This window comes from Anolis carolinensis, unplaced genomic scaffold, assembly GCF_035594765.1.
Source record: "Anolis carolinensis isolate JA03-04 unplaced genomic scaffold, rAnoCar3.1.pri scaffold_7, whole genome shotgun sequence".
Classification (NCBI taxonomy): Eukaryota; Metazoa; Chordata; class Lepidosauria; order Squamata; family Dactyloidae; genus Anolis; species Anolis carolinensis.
In genome coordinates this window covers 41054316-41071757 of record NW_026943818.1, presented here as the reverse complement: position 1 = coordinate 41071757, position 17442 = coordinate 41054316, and the positions used below count along the sequence as shown (strand labels likewise).

The window sequence follows — 17442 nt, the reverse complement described above, 5'->3', positions numbered from 1 at the left end:
GAAATAATAATGGGTTTCCAGAAGCATTCTCTCCTGACATTTCGCCCACATCTCTTCTGCAACTTATCATTTAGCACTGGTATGTGACATAATACGAATAATATAACATGCTAGTGGTGTATCATACATATTGTGGTATATGATTAATATAGTACAATCTAAGAAATAATAATGGGTTTTCCAGAAGCATTCTCTCCTGACATTTCGCCCACATCTCTTATGCAACTTATCATTTAGCACTAGTTATATTATGTAATACTAATAATATAATATACTAGGGGTGTATTATAGACATTGTGGTATATGATTAATATAGTACAATGTAAGAAATAATAATTGGTTTTCCAGAAGCATTCTCTCCTGACGTTTTGCCCACATCTCTTATGCAACTTATGATTTAGCACTAGTATGTGACATAATACTAATAATATAACATACTAGTGGTGCATTATAGATATTGTGGTATATGATTAATATAGTACAATCTAAGAAATAATAATGGGTTTTCCAGAAGCATTCTCTCCTGACGTTTCGCCCACATCTCTTATGCAACTTATGATTTAGCACTAGTATGTGACATAATACCAATAATATAACATACTAGTGGTGTATTATAGATATTGTGGTATATTATTAATATAGTACAATGTAAGAAATAATAATGGGTTTTCCAGAAGCATTCTCTCCTGACGTTTCGCCCACATCTCTTATGCAACTTATGATTTAGCACTCGTATGTTACATAATACTAATAATATAATATACTATTGGTGTATTATAGATATTGTGGTATATGATTAATATAGTACAATGTTAGAAATAATAATTGGTTTCCAGAAGCATTCTCTCCTGACGTTTCACCCACAATGTAATTTTATTGGTATCTATTTTTATTTCTGAATTTTCCCACTCTCAGCTTATACTGGAGTGAATGATTTCCCAGTTATTTGTGGTGAAATTAGGTGCCTCGGCTTATATTCGGGTCGGCTTATACTCGAGTATATACGGTAATGTAATTTTATTGGTATCTATTTTTATTTCTGATATTACCCACCCTCTGCTTATACTGGAGTCAATGATTTCCCAGTTTTTTTGTGGTAAAATTAGGTGCCTCGGTTCATATTCGGGTCGGCTTATATTCGAGTATATAGGGTATTTGAAGAATATTCCATGGAGAGGCCTTCCTCCTCCTCCTCCTCCTCCTCCTCCTCCTCCTCCTCCCTCTCCATTGAGGGCAATGCGGGGAATTTTCCAGTCCGCCTGCAATGCGCGCCTTTCACCACTGGATGGAGACAAACACACACAGCGGCTTCTTCCCCATTCACTCTCTCTCCGCCTGCAATGCGCGCCTTTCACCACTGGATGGAGACAAACACACACAGCGGCCTCCTGGCCATTCACTCTCTCTCCGCCTGTAATGCGCGCATTTCACCACTGGATGGAGACAAACACACACAGCGGCTTATTCCCTATTCACTTTCTCTCCGCCTGCAATGCGCGCCTTTCACCACTGGATGGAGACAAACACACACAGCGGCTTCTTCCCATTCATTTTCTCTCCGCCTGCAATGCGCGCCTTTCACCACTGGATGGAGACAAACACACACAGCGGCTTATTCCCTATTCACTTTCTCTCCGCCTGCAATGCGCGCCTTTCACCACTGGATGGAGACAAACACACGCAGCGGCCTCCTGGCCATTCACTCTCTCTCTCTGCAGAGAAGGTACTACCACCTAGTGGCAGAGAAGGTGCGCCTGATGAGGTTTGTGAGTCTGTGTGCCAAAATATGTTTTCCTACTTGTGTGAGATGCACCCCATCACTTGCCAGTAGGCCATCCTCCTGGAAGACTAGGCCATGGTCAAGGCAGCCAAAATGCTCCTCTTGGCACCATTTTCTGAGCCAGTTATTGACCTGTACTATTTTTCCAGCCCTTGTAGAGCCGTGTCCTACAACGGGGAGGAGGGATGAAAAGATAACATGTACATTACACCGTTTTAGCTTTGTTCCCAGAGCTCAAAAATCATTTGTGATCTTTTGAAAAGTATGCCTAGCGGTGTCTTTGGTTCCTACATGAATCAACATAAGGTGGGGAGGGTGATGGGGCTTGAGGAGCCTGCTGAGCCTCTGAGTGATATGGTGTATTTTTGCCCCCGGGAGGCAGCATGTTTCTCGGGCCATCCCATCCGGTCTGGAAATGATGGCTTCCGTTCCTCTAAGGAGGGAGTCACCTACTACCAAGACCTGTTTCCTTTGAGGATTGACAGGGTCCCTTTTGTGCAAGACAGTGTGTATGTCCCCTGAAGACTGCTTTCGGCATAGACTGCTATCAATATGCGGACGACACCCAACTCCTTCTGCGCTTGGAGCCTGGAGCAACGTCAATACCAGACCATTTCACCGTATGTCTGGAGGCTCTGTCGAACTGGCTACGTGCTAGGAGACTGAAGGTGAACCCGGCGAAGACTGAGATTCTCTGGCATGGCCGCTCGACTGGTCTGACCCACTTGCTTCCCACCTTCGATGGTGCTGCCCTATCTCCTTCGCCCACCGTTAAGAGCCTGGGTGTCGTTTTAGATTCACAGCTGACAATGGAAGCTCAGGTCGCTGCTGCCAGCAAACAGGCCTTTTTCCACCTACGACAAGCGAGGCAACTGGCACCTTATCTCTCTGATGAGGCTCTGGCAACAGTCATCCAGGCCACGGTCACGTCTAGGCTGGACTATTGCAACGCCCTGTATGTTGGGCTTCCGATGTCCACGACCCGAAAGCTCCGTCTTGTTCAGAATGCGGCAGCCAGGCTACTCACAAGAACACCCATGAAATGCCACATCACACCAGGGCTGCAGCATCTGCATTGGCTTCCAATTGATTACCGTGGTCTATATAAGATGCTAGTCCTGACTTTTAAAACTCTTTTTGGCCAGGGCCCATCGTCCCTTAGGGACCGTCTCTCCTTCTCCCATCATCGGAGGTCACAACAACCATCCCAACGAGACTTACTTTATGTACCGGGTCCTAGAGAAGTGCACTTGGAGAGGACCAGGCGCAGAGCTTTTTCTGTTTCTGCCCCTGCCTTATGGGATGCCTTGCCGCCCCATATGAGAGCCATGCGTGAGTTGGGGCCTTTGACCCTCGCACTCAAGACATGGCTCTTTACTAGAGCTTTTAATCTATGTTAATTTTATTAATATTTGTATGTATGTGTTTTTATCCTTTACAATTTTATCTTGTAAATCGCCTAGAGCATCGTGGATGGAGGGCGATTAATAAGTAATTAAATGATGATGATGATGATGATGATGATGAAGAGTGTTTCTGTTGAAGTGAATCGTGTAGGTGTAAAGTGTTGTCCTCCTCCTCCTCAACATCCCCAGTGCATTCATCAATGACAATCCATTGAGATACCTCCGAGAGCCCATCACTCTCCCAAGGATGTTCCTGTTGCTCCTGGTCTACGATTGAGGATGGAGCATTTGCATGATTACATAAGTGTGAATGTGGTGATGCACTGTCCCCGACAGGGCTACCCCCTGCGCATTGATCAAGGGTGGCCCACTGAGGGGTATCTAAGAGACTGTGGTCCTCCACAAGATGTGTTTCCTGATTGGATGTTAATGATGTAAGAATTTCTAATCTGTTGTGTAAATGCAGCTGAGCAGAGGAGTTCAGCGGAGGCTGCCTGGTCCTGTGTCTCCTTCTATGGGTGACCTCCTTCCAAGCCTGAGGAAGTTGAGTTGATCTTTGAGTTGATCTCCTTCCCCATAAGGTTCCTGATCATGGTCATGGTGGTGTTGGTGTGATGCAGGCTGCAGATCTACAGCAGCGTGTTGTGCAGTGTCCAAGAAGAGCTCGAGTGCCTGAGTGTCCTTAAGGGTCTTAATACGGTGCTCGAGCTTTGGATCCTCTGCTCCATCAGAGTCATCTGTTTGCATTTGGAGCAGATGTAGTTGACTAGTTTTTGTGTGAAAAAGCAGAACATGCCACAGCTGGTGCATGTGCTGGGAATGTTTTGCTTTTGTTGCATCTCTTGGTGAGTGTGGTGGCCAAGTGGGATCTTTGTACAGTTAAGTAATATGCATGCACTTTATGTGCAGACTGCCCAAAACCACCTCTTTGTGTATTTGTTTATGTTGTTTTGTTTTCTGTATGTACTGCAAAGGATAGTTAGTAAAGGTGTCTTTATGGCAAATAAAGCTTTCCCAGGCACTCAATTAACAGGGGACAAAGCCTGCTGTCAATCAACTTAAGTACCTGGCTCTCCTTCAACACAACAGTCACAACAGCGGTTTGGACTCCAACTCCCACAATTCCTCACAGCCTTTCCGCTTAAGCGGCTGAGGAGGAAAAGGCCTGAGGCTGTTTGGAATTGTGGGAGTTGGAGTCCAAAACACCCGGAGGGAGGGAGGGAGGGGGGCCCAGGTTGGCCCAGGCCCGGTACCGAGGGAAAGGGCGCCTAAGCGGACCTCGCAGGCCCCTCGCCAACAGCTCCGCCTCCTACACGGACAGCGCCAAGCGAACTGATTCGCCCGGGAGGCTTGGCAAGGAAGGGGCAGGCTTCCGCGAGGACTAGGCCGCAAAGCCTCTCCGTGCCTACGCGTCGCCATGGCAACTCCTCCATGGCGACGCGTAGGAAAGGAGAGGCTTTGGGGCCTAGGCCCCGCCCCCTCCGTGCTCTGCCTCTCTCCTCCAATCGCCGCCTTCCCTTTCCCTCAACCGGGCCAATCCAAAGTCGCGGAGGGGGAAGGGAAAGGCGGGGCGGGGAGCCAATGGCGTCGCCCGCGCGCTCGCGCCCGGGCCCCGCCTCCATCCCCGGCCCGAGCCAGTGCGCAGGCGCCGAAAGGGAAGGCGAGAGGGGTAAACAAAATGGCGGCGGCGTGCTAAGCCTGCGGCGGGAGGAAGGCGAAGGCGAAGGCGAAGGCGAGGCGAGGCGAGGCGGCTTTTGGGGGAAGGACGGGGCGCCCGTCGGGGAGGGGCTCAGAGAGGGACGGGGCCGGTTGGTCGGTCTGTCGCGCTAGCTGGAAGGAGAGCGCGTGAGGGCCGGCGGGGCCTGCCTCCCCTGCGTGGATTTCGGGGCAGAGCCGTGAGGAGAAAGTAGGCCTCTGCGCCCTTCGGCCTCGAGTGAGGCCCTCGGCCTCCCTTTCCTTTCCTTTGCGGGGAATGCTTCACAGTCGCCCGGCCCTGCTGGCGGTGGATGTGCCGCTCGGCCCTGGCCTGGTTGGGCCTGGGAGGGCTGCAGGGAGCCGTCGGTCTCCCTTCCCAGAGGCGTTTCTCACTGGACACCGCTTTGGGGCAGAAGAGATACAGCCTGTGCATATAGATATGTAGAGATAGATACACGCCCCGAAGCTTCTTATTTATAGTATATACACGTTTATCTATCTTTCCCTTCACTGAACGTGAGAAAGGCCGTGGGAGTGTTTGTGTTGCTGGAGGCAAAGCCAGCCCTGGTTTCCTACAGCACCACGAAGGCCTGTCTGTGCATTTTGCCCCTTTTGCTTGCCTGCCTCCCGGATCCAGAGGGAGAGGGTTGTGCCTTTTGCTGCCCTTTGCTTCCCTTTTCAGGGACAGGTTTCCTTCCGCTGCCACCCTGTCCCGTTAATACTCCCAGTTGCGCTTGGACATCACCGTGGCCTCCTTTGCAGTGGCCTCATTCATTGCCCCCTTTTCCGAACAAGTGTTGTAGGTCCTTCCACGGTTTCTGTGTCTCCGTTGTTCTCCCTCTTTCGGCTCTTCTTCCCCCAATTTCTGCCCCTTTGGGATTAAGTTGGCTCGTTGTTTTCCTCCCGTAGCAGAGCGTTGTCGGACAAGAAACTCTCGCTGAGCAGGGCCCTCGGATGTTGTTGAGCTGAGGCTGTCAGGTGGGATTCCCCTCCTGTCTTCGTTCTAGAGCAAGGAAGACCCGCCTCTTTGACATATTTATTTTATTTCCCCGGATGCCAAAGCTTTTTGCTTGCAAAGAAAATCCCAAAGGGCAACAACCCCTTTTGCAATTGGAGGGAGGTGAGGAAAGATGGGGGGAAAAGACCGGCGTTGGTGTTCTTCCCACCTCTTGCTCCCTGACTGCTGAGTGTACCTGTCCAGCACTCTCCCTGCCCTTCCTGTCTCAGATTGTTAGGTGTTTCTTTGCCTCTCCTTGCTTGGATTGAAGGGAAAGGTGAAGTGATCTTCAGTAGCGGTAGGGAGGTGGACATTACTGCAAAAGTTGGAGTTGATGAAGATGGTTCGGAGGCTATTTTTCTGGAGAAGGATAGTGGCTTAATCCGACTGAATCCATTGAGTCACTTAAGCTTGTCTCGGGAGGAGTTTGCTCTGGCCTTGTCCCCTTTTACGGTGGGAGCTTATCTCTAGGAGACGTGAGTGGGTCTTGCCTGCCTGCCTGCCTGCCTCAAAGCCTTGCCGCCTGAAGCACTGGGGTGACACATCATGTGTCAGGCAGACCCCAGGCTGTTGAAGGATGCCCCTGGAAGTACTTACTACTAGGCACAGAAGGCCTCGAACCTTTGTTGCTGACCCCGTTGACCTCAGTATTGACAATTCCTTTAAAGAGACTTGGTTCCAGCTTCCCAACGGCTGAGAGAGAGGCCCCTTCCCGGGAGGCCATCTTTCCCTGAGTGGCGAAACCAGCAGAAGTCATTGGTTTCGGTCCTTCACTTTGACAGCAGAAGCCACCATTCCCTCCTGGTGATGGAATCCCCTTATAGGAGCTAATTTGCTGCTTTGATTTTGAATATGGCCAGCATTTCAAGGATGACATAAGTGTCAAGCAAAGGAGGACTTTGAAAGGTGGGAAAATAGACTGGCCTGAAGGTTTGCAGCAATAAAGCAACATCTGAAAGTTAAAGCTAACTCAGCTGAAGAGGAGGGAAAAGGCGTAATATATATTTTTTCCTTTACCCATCTACATGCACATGTTCTTTAAAAGAGACACTGTGGTATTGGAATAAGGTGCTGGATCTCTGCAGGACCTTGTTGGGCCATCAGAAGAATTCTCATAGCCTCCTTGTGGTTTTTTCATTTTAAAATTAAGCCGTTTGTACAATCTTCTGGACAACTTCTTACTGATTTACCTCTGTTGAATCCATCTCCTTCGGGTCCTTTCATCCCCGCCCCTCCCCTCAAAAGTTTGGAATAAAAGGGAGAGTCTTGGATACACCAGGAAACTGGATTTATAAATTTTTGACGCACACCTGTTTGACTGGTTTAGGGTTTTCTTTTTTAAAGAAGTCCAAAATGGATCTGGAGCCCCAGCAGTTGGGCATGTTTGTCGAAAGCGAATTGATGTCGGTAGGCATGGACACGTTCATCCATCGCATCGACTCCACGGAAGTGATCTACCAACCCCGGCGGAAGAGAGCCAAGCTCATTGGCAAATACCTGATGGGGGATTTGCTCGGAGAAGGGTCTTATGGCAAAGTCAAGGAGATGCTGGACTCCGAAACCCTCTGCAGGAGAGCGGTCAAGATCCTGAAGAAGAAGAAACTGCGCCGGATCCCCAACGGCGAAGCCAATGTGAAAAAGTAAGTAGGAGGAGGGGGAGTGGCAGCCCATGCCTACAAAGATTGGGTCACGGGATTTCCATGGTTTATGTGGTAAAGCTGCTCCCTCCCTTGTGATCATGCAGATGTATTAGAACAGTGGTTCTCAACCTGCTCAGGCAGGAAGGTAACTGCGCTCCATGCAGTCATGCCAGTGCCCACATGACCTTGGAGACTTCGGCTTAGAAATTGAGATGAACACCAACCCCCAGAGTCAGACACGAGGAGACTCAATGTCAGGGGAAAACCTTTACCTTTTAACCTCGCAACCTGTGGGTCCCCAGGTATTTTGGTCTACAACTCCCAGAAATCCCAGCCAAGCCCAGTAATGCAACAGTAAAATACAACAACGTAAGATACATTCAATGTGTTGTTGAAGGCTTTCATGGCCGGGATCACAGGGTTGTTGCATGTATTCCGGGCTGTATTCCCTTCTGGAACATAGCCATATGGCCCGGAATACATGCAACAACCCTAAGATACATTCAACTACCATGAACTAATACATAAAGACATGTATGTTAGGATTTCTAGGAGTTTAAAGCCAAAACATCTGGGGACCCACAGGCTGTGAACCACTGTATTAGAACACGCACCCTCCAGCTGTTTGGGCCTCCAACTCCCAGGCTTCCTGGCCATTGAACAAGCTGGCAATGGGAGTGTCTGGGAGTTGGAGGCCCAAACAACTGGAGGGCCACAGGTTGAAGGTTTAGCATTGAATAGCCTTGCAGCTTCGAAGCCTGGCTGCTTCCTGCCTGAGAAAATCCTTTGTTGCAAGGTATTAGCTGTCTCTGGTTGTTTCATGTCTGGAATTACTCTATCTTCTGGGTGGTGTTCATTATTTACTGTCCTGATTTTAGAGTTTTTTTTAATACTGGAAGCCATGTTTTGTTCATTTTCATGGTTTCCTCCTTTCTGTTGAAATTGTCTACAAGCTTGTGGATTTCAATGACTTCTCTATGTAGTCTGACATGGTGGTGATTAGAGTGGTCCAGCATTTCTCTATTCTCAAATAATAATATGCTGAGACCAGGTTAGTTCATCAAGTGCTCTGCTACGGCTGACTTCTCTGGTTGAGTTAGTCCGCAGTGTCTTTCACTGTGGACAAGTCTACATAGGGATCGCCAAATGCAGCAGCATTGTCCAAACACAAATCAAGGAACATGAAAGACTCACTCAGCCAGAGAAGTCAGTCATAGCAGATTACTTGATGAACCAACCTGGTCACAGCATATTATTTGAGAACGCAGAAATGCTGGACTACGCTAACAACCATCATGTCAGACTACACAGAGAAGCCATTGAAATCCACATCTGGCGGGGAATTTTAACAGAAAGGAGGAAAGCATGAAAATGAACAAAATTTGGCTCCCAGTATTAAGAAACTCTAAAATCATGATAGTAAATAAAGAACAACACTCAGAAGACAGGGGAATTTGAGACATGAAATAATCAGGGCCAATTTATACCTCCCAACAAAGGATTCCCCCAGGCAAGGAGCAGGCAGGCTTTGAAGCTGCAAGGGTAATCAAACTGGCCAATGGGAACCTTCACACTTGCCTCAAACAGAGAGGAGTTCTTTTTCCCATCCTGGACATCATTCCACAGAGATATAAACCCCACTTAGTTTCCCACTTAGTTTCCAACAGACCTCACAACCTCTGAGAAAGCCTGCCACAGATGTGGGCGAAACATCAGGAGAGCATGCTTCTGGAACATGGCCATACAGTCCGGAAAACACACAGCAACCCAGTGATTCCGGCCATGAAAGCCTTCGACAACAGTCTAGCTTGTGGTTTGTGGTGAGAGAACCGTTTCCATCAGGGCATCCTGTGCTTCATCTTGAGACACCCGTTTCCCAAAGAGCCTAGGATTCTCTCTATTACACTCACAGGTTTTTGTGCAAGTCCTGACTCTGTAAATCAGAATGTTCCTGCTGCCTATCATTCTGTTCTGAAAGGCGCTTTTCACCTGAATGCAAGTGGGCGTTCTGAAAGGCGGGGTGTGCCTACCTTCGCTCCCTTCACTTCACTCATGCTTGATGAGCAGGACTCTGCCTCTCCATGGAGAAGAGAGAACAAGTCTGCTCTGGAGCAGAATGCATAGAGCGAATGAAGCCATCTTGGTGCTAAAGGGGGAAAACATGAAGTCTGTTTGCATAATATATTTGTTTGGAGAGTACCAAAAATGTGTGAAACCTTTAGGATGCTACATATGTCATTGCCAAGCAAAATGTATTTTTGGAGAGTGGTGAAAAACTTGACAGTGCTTTAGTTCTGGTGTTTGGAAAAGGAAACCAGAAGGAAGGGTCTGCTGCCCGCGTGCAGCTGTTTTGTTTGAGGAAAGAGGAAAGCTGTTTTGTTTGAGGAAAGATCAAATATAGATCTAATAAGTGTGTACTGCTGTTTCCCAGGAGGGCGGAGCAGTTTGGTCTTTTGTTGGGTTGCAACTCCCGTCAGTCCAAGCCAGGATAACCAGCGCAGAAGGATGAATGCTAGGAGTTGTAGTCTTTGAAGGCTAGCACTTTCCTTGCCCATTCTATTGTAGATGTAGCAGTGAGGGGCTTTGCTTGGAGTGAAACTTAAGAATGCCAGGAGAGAGAAACCTTTCATTTTTTTACTTCAGATTGTGTCCATCTTTCATGGATCATACTGCCTCCTTTGCAAAGTAGTACAACAGTAGGCAGTGTTGATCTTTCAGAGGTTCAAGAGACTTGTGTACCATGGGTTGTGTTTTTTTTAAGCCAATAGTAGCTAAACTTTATTGAGAGCAAGGATTGTGCACACACTGGATCCGATCATGGCCACCAAGTTGGCCGTTGTGAATCTAAGATTGAATGGGCATCTTTCAGGAGGGCTCCCATTGTGTGTCCCCGTGCAGCTAGAGAGAATGGCTCTTGCAGTCCATTTTGATTCTGTGACCCTCTGATTTCAGGTGATTGGAAGCATTACTGCCAGTTGGATTTGAGATCTTCCTTGGGGAGTCTCCTTTGCTGGTTTGGGGGCACCTCTCCTGAAATGGTACTTGGAAGCAGTTGTTGCTGGGAATGTTTTTAGTCTGAATTTCTTTTTTTTCACTAGCTGCACTTTTTAATTGTTTGTGGGGTGCCTGGTGGGGCTTTTGGGGGTCCCAGGAGCTGCACAGTTCCCCAGTATAGATGTTGGGTGGAGGGAAGCACCCAGAGAATAACGTTCCAGTTTCCTGTTGTTTCTCCAAACACATTTGTGATGGAAAGGCAGAACAACAGACCTGCTCAAGGCTTTTCCCCAGTGTGGCCAATATTAGAGAATGAGAGGAGTCACGGCCCAAAATATCTGTTGTCAAGGAGGGTATCCACGTAACTTCTTTTCTCAGCCCCTGTGAACATCAAGCAGCCCCTCTGCTCCAGTCTGCCTCTGGTGTAAACGTATCTGCCGTCGGAGGAAGTGAATGCAATGGAGCTGTCTTCGGGTAGCCGGAGCTGAGCAGGAGGAAGCTATAAATAGGGTTTGGCTTGATTAAATGTTGCTTTGCCCGTCCCTGGGCGCCCTGAGCACTACTTACTCTTCCTGTGGAATCTCTCACCTTCCTTGGTGTAAATAACGGCATGCCTTTTTCCAGAGGAAGGGCTTTGGGCACGTTTTGTTGCCGCTGCATAAGGAAAGGGGCCGGGTCACATCAGGGCTCGTCCAGCATAATGGGCTGGAAGAAATAGTGGGGAGAGTTCACTGTCTCTGTTCAGTTAAAACACCTCTGTTCACAGTTATCTTTCACCATCAGAAAATTTGGGGCAAACAGCAGAAGACGAACGGCAACTAGGTTCATTGTCTTCAGTTCCAGGTGTGGTTTTGCCATCCTTGGCCAACTCAGTCTTGAGCCCCAGGGCAGGTGTCTTCAAACTACAGCCCTCCAGTTATTTGGGCCTCCATCTCCCAGAATTCCTGACCACTGAACAAGCAGGCAATGGGGGTTTCTGGGAATTGGAGGGCTGCATTTGAGGATGCCTGGCCATCTATGGGAATATCTGCACTGTAGCATTAATACAGTTTGATACCATTATTTAGCCTTTTCTGCCAAAAAAGTGCTGATGCCTCACTAAGCTCCTAACCCCAAGGATTTTAATAGTTTTGAGCCATGGCATTTAAAGTGGCAAACTTGCATTCATTCTACAGCGTAGTGGCACTCTAGGTTGGCTTTACATTTGTAGCAGGCATTTAGGGAAACTGGGAGACCTGAGCCCCATTCTTCACTTCTGGTTTTCCCTAGGTGCCCATACTTGGGACACCATTGTTTCGTTGGCTTCTCTCCCGTTCTTCTTACTAAGCTGTTTTCCCAATAGAGAGGTTAGCATTGTGACTGTTGCTTCCACAGGACTTTGTTTTGGGCATCCCCAAGTCTCAGGTTGGCAGCATGCGTGCCTTCGTTTATGGTGTCCATCCATCTTTTCTTGCTGATCGCTTTTATTCCTAGTCTTTGATGGATGTCATCGTTTGGCCCATGGTCAAGAAGTGTCAAGCCAAGTGTCCATCTCAGCATTTCCATTTCCATTGTGTTAAAGGCTTGTTCATGTTTCTTTGTTGCTGGCCAGCACTCTTCCCTGTTGAGGGAGGGCTACTAGGCAAACCACTGTAGTGTAGATCTTAGCCATGAGTTGTTCAGGCATTTTTTAGTCACACAGAATGCCAGTAGTTTGCTGCCATTTCAGCCAGGCTGCACTTATTCATGACCGTACGTCTGCATTGTGCCGCCATATATGTGGACCAGTGACCTTAGGTATTTAAATCGACTGGCCTTCTTTAGTGCTTGTCCATTAATTTGAATTGTTTTTACAGTTTGAAGACCACATTCCAGATTCTCTGTTTTGGGTATGTTCAGTTGAAGGCCATCTTCAGTGAGTCTATCACTCCATGTCTGCAGCTGTTGTTGGAGGGCTGCACGTTTTTAATGTTGTAGTGCTATGTCGTCTGCATATAGGAGTGTCCAGGGATGCATAGCCTGCAAATCTGCTGTAGTTGTGTCCATGCAGAGTATGAATAGTAATGGTGAGAGTGCTGATCCCTGATGCACGCCAACAGTGATGTTGAAGGGTGGTGAAATCCCTGCAGGGCACTTTTTGCATTATTGTATAGTAGCTTTATCCATGTTACATTGTCTTCCGAATTCCATGTGACCGTAGTGCTCACCAGATCAGGTCATGGGGAACCTGATCAAATGCTTTTTCAAGATCAAGGAATGCAAAGTGCAGTGGTCTCTTCTTTTCCTGATGTTTTTCCATGAGAAACTGGACAGCATGTATTGCACCCGACAAACCCCCTGACAAAGCCACACTGATTTGGTGTAACGGCTGTGCGACTTCTTAGCCTTTCATTATACAGTACTTTCATTGCATGACACAATAGACGTGTTGGGTTGTATGTTGAGCAATTGCAGATATCTCCTTTGCCCTTTCAAATTGGTATGGTTATTCTGATAGCCCAGTCCTTGGGGGTGATTTTTCTGTTATGATTTTGTTGAATAGTGGTGCTAGAAAGGTAGCCCCACAGTCTTTGAGCATTTTCTAAATTTCAGCTGGCATGTCATCTGGGCCGGTGGCCTTTGCGTTCTTTATTTTTTGAATGGCTGTCTTTATTTCAGTGGCTGTGATGGCTGATACTGGGCCAAAGACTGGAGCTTGGGTAATGTCCTGTGTCATTCTTTGGCGTAATTTAGCAAACCAATACACCATGTTTGCTCCTTCTGGTATATCTAAATTATCATAGACGTGTTGGTAGTAAGCATCTTTTGCATCTTTTACTGCATCTTTTACTTTCTTGCATGTTGAAATGCCCTTTCAGAGGCATAGGTGATTCAGTGGCACTTGGTCAGATATGTGGCTTCAGGTGCCTGTGATACAGCTGGGAACATCTCCCCCACAGATTCAGGTACAGAGGTATTTGTATTTTATTAAAGCCGAAGCCAGTTCTCGTCTCTTCCCGCATCACACACATTTTTTAATCTGAGGTGACTCTTGGCCTGATTTCGAAAGTCCTCTGCAAATGTTTGCTTCTGGAGGATGTCCTTTTCCCCATTTTAATCAAATCTGCAGAAGCCTGGCTGTATTTAAAGGCCGACTTTATTGACAGACATTAGATGGCAGGTGCTATAGCCTCCTAAGGTTTTCTTTTTCATTGTTTTGAAAGAAAGAATCTTAAGCAGGCAGAGACTGTAATGGCTGAATTGCAAAGATCGCACTTTTTGCCGCTTATTGCATATGACATTCAGCAGCAAATACTTCTTTTTGGTTTCAGGGTTTTAAAAATGAAAGCGTGCCTTACATTAGATGGTGTGTTTGTCTCAAATCAGTACAGTCGTTCTCTCATTTAAACTGCCTTGAACTCTAGTGGAAGAAAACCTCTCCATGAGTTGGGGAAGGCCTTGGCTTTCGCTTTATATCTGGTGGATGAGTTGGGGTCAGCTGGGGCAAACCCCCCCCCCCCCCGTCATTGCAGGAGGGAGAGGGGGAAAGGTTTGTTTTCCTTCCTTCCTTCTCCGCACACCCCTTTCCTTTTTTGGCTCTGGCCACAGATTCCTGCCTCCTGCTGCGTCATTGGGATGACAGTAAACAGAAAGGCTGAATCCCTCAGTGAACCTGTCTGCGATCAGAGGCCTGCCTGAGTACGCAATGCCTTCAAAATAAGATTTTCCCTCGGACATGGAGGCCGATTCTCAGGAGACCCAGGGCACCATTGAGCAAACCAGAGGTTCACAGGGTTAGGCCAAAAGCCGCAATTTGCGTCCTCCTGCGCAGCCCTGAATGTGTCAATGGCTTCCAAGCGTCCCCTTATTAGGAAACCATGAGCTGGCAACTTTCGTGAGAGAATGTGTTGTATTTGTCTTGCCAAATAGCTGTGCATTGCAGCAGTGACAGGGAAGGTTAGGCAACGCTCCCGTGCAGCCTTTGGTCAAGACATTGAATGTTGATGGTTTGCTTCCTCTCCAAAGTTGTCCATCCATCAAGGGTGAGCCAGCTGCCTGGGCCTTGCTTTCCTAGCGTGTCAGGGACTGGCTCCATGTTTGCACCCATCGATGGCAATTGTGTCTTTATTCCCCTGGAAACCTTCTGTGAACTGGTAGCCACCAGCAGCATGCATGCATCTATGCAGCACTGGTCCGTGGACTGCTACATTGACCCATAGTGCTACAACTTCTCTTTTCAGGGCAATGCGGGTAGAAGATCCTGTGGGTGGCAGGTCTGAAACAGTCCCCCACACAACCACAACGTCCCTGAGTTATTTGTGGCTTTTCAGCGGCTTCTCTGCTGTAAGAGAGGCGAGTCTTGCTCATTGCAGGTGACTCAGCGGCTATATTCAGCCACCCAGCCTGACTGACGCCCAAGGCTTTTTCCTTACCCAAGCGCCGCTGCAAGAGGCTTGTTCTGTAGCCGGTGCTTTTCCCCCTCTGTTGACGCACGCAGGCTGTGCCATCATTAGGGCGGCCCTTGGAGGCCAGAGGCCTGAGATCCCCCCTCCACGCGCATCCGTCTGATGCCTTTGCACTCGGGGTTTTTGCTGCTGCATCCCCTGCGCCAAAGGTGTGGGGACACATCCGGAGCCTCGCTTCCACCCCTCGCGCACCTCCCGTCCAGTGCCAGAGCCATGCACACCTCCTTTGCCAGCCTCTCTGGGCCGGAAAAAAGAGGAGGGAAAAAAAAGGAAAAAATGTGTTCTTCCATTCTTCTTTGTGATGAAAAAATATTTCTTCTTCTATTTGTTTTATAGTAACTTCTCCTTCTATAGCAGGGGTCCCCAAACTTTTTAAACAGGGGGCCAGTTCACGATCCTTTAGACCATTGGAGGGCCGGACTATAGTTGGTCACCAAGCAATAATAATAATAATATTAATAATAATAATAATAAAAAAGAGGGTTGGAAGAGACCCTTTGGGACATTGAGTCCAACCCCCTTCAACCTTTTTGCACCAAAAGCACAAGCAAAGCACCCCTGACAGATGCCTCTCTACCTCAATGTTAATAATAACAATAATAATAATAATAGAAGAGAAGAGGAGAACCCTTGGGTCATTTAGCCCAACCCCCTTCTGCCTTTGTGCTGTGGGGGCCGGATAAATGCCTTTGATGGGCCGCATGTGGCCCCCGGGCCTTAGTTTGGGGACCCCTGTTCTATAGCATATAGCAGTACTGATCTGTTTACATTGTCCATTTTAATCAGTCCTCTCATATTTTTAAATTGTCCATTTGACTTTATTAATTTTTAGCCACTCGATGAAGGGGGTCCAGTCCGTCTCTTTCGTGTTCTTCCCTTGTGATCTTGAAAGTAGTACAATCAATTTATCCATGTTCATGACGTCTATTACTTTTCCTATCCATTCTTCCCTATAGAGAATAGAGCCCTATTCTTGACCTGCATGTTCTTCCACAGTGAGGGCATCGGTTTCCAGGTGGTCTCGGTCAGGGTTGGCTTGATGCGCTTTCTTCCTCCTGGCACAGTTCTCCCTCTCGCTCTCCATTGGTGCCTCTTCAAATTCAACAGCAGTGCTGGTCACAGCTGACCTCCAGCTAGTGCGCTCAAGGGCCAGGGCTTCCCAGTTCTCAGTGTCTGCCACAGTTTTTAAGGTTAGCCTTTACCTCTGCTTTCCTGTCCACAAACGTTCCATTTTCCGTTCTTGAGTTGGGAGTAGAGTCACATGTATACATGACAAACATTCAATGCCATTTGACATACGACATATAGACAGATGCAACTATACGACATATAGACAGATGCAACTTGACAGATGCAACTATCTTTTGAGCTGCTTAGGGTTATTAAACTTGCCAGTGTGGGATTGGTAGATTGGTTTGTTGGAATCATTAATGCTTCATTTGATCAGGGACATATGCCATTGAGCCTTAAACAAGCAATAGTAAGGCCTTGCCTAAAGAAGACGTCTCTTGATCCATGGTTTTAAACAACTACCGCCCAATCTCCAATCTCCCTTTTCCTGGGCAAGGATCTGGAGCGGGTGGTTGCCACGTAGCTCCGGGGTTTCCTCGACGAGACCAGCTATCTAGATCCATCGCAGTCTGGCTTCAGGCCTAGTCACAGCACCAAGACAGCTTTGGTTGCCTCGATGGATGACCTCCACAGGGAACTTGATGGGGGGAGTGTGTCCCTGTTGTTTCTCTTGGACATCTTTTGGCTTTCGATACCATCGACCATGGTCTCCTTCTGGGTCGACTCCTTCTGGGTCGGTGCAGAGCAGCACCCCCAATATTTCGTATCACAAAATCACAAGTCGAACACTTCCCAAGTGTCTAGGACTGTGTGATGTATTTTCGGATGATGCGTGCAGATCCCAGTCGGGTGGCCTTTTGCAGTTGGCAGATCGTAATTTTGTCAATGTCTATTGTTTCCAAATGCCGGCTGAGATCTTTTGGCACGGCACCCAATGTGCCGATCACCACCGGGACCACCTGCACTGGTTTCTGCCAGAGTCTTTGCAGTTCGATCTTGAGGTCCTGATAGTGGCTGAGTTTTTCCTGTTGTTTGTCGTCAATGTGACTGTCACCTGGGATGGCAACATCAATGATCCAAACCTTTTTCTTTTCTACAACTGTGATGTCTGGTGTGTTGTGTTCCAGAACTTTGTCAGTCTGGATTCGGAAGTCCCACAGTATCTTTTACTGCTCATTTTCCAACACTTTTGCAGGTTTGTGATCCCACCAGTTCTGTGCTGCTGGGAGGTGATACTTGAGGCATAAGTTCCAATGAATCATTTGGGCCACATAGTTGTGCCTCTGTTTGTAGTCTGTCTATGCGATTTTCTTACAGCAGATGAGGATATGAACAATCGGTTCGTCGGTTTCCTTGCACAGTCTGCATTTTGGGTCATCAGCTGATTTTTCCATCTTGGCCTGAATGGCCTTTGTCCTGATGTCTTGCTCCTGGG

General features: G+C 47.8%; 1 protein-coding gene across 5 annotated transcripts in view; it reads left to right on the top strand.

Moving 5' to 3' along the window:
• The first annotated feature begins 4819 nt into the window (after positions 1 to 4819).
• The window catches only part of stk11 (serine/threonine kinase 11), a 50170-nt gene continuing 37547 nt past the window's right edge, over positions 4820 to 17442 (top strand). For 3 of the 5 annotated variants that reach the window (XM_062960013.1, XM_062960012.1, XM_062960016.1), the window contains exon 1: positions 4820 to 7518. In XM_062960013.1, coding sequence (XP_062816083.1) covers positions 7232 to 7518 — 287 coding nt within the window. In that variant the 5' untranslated portion in view covers positions 4820 to 7231. The remainder of the gene's footprint in view (positions 7519 to 17442) is intronic. The other 2 variants (XM_062960014.1, XM_062960015.1) reach the window with 2 other exon arrangements.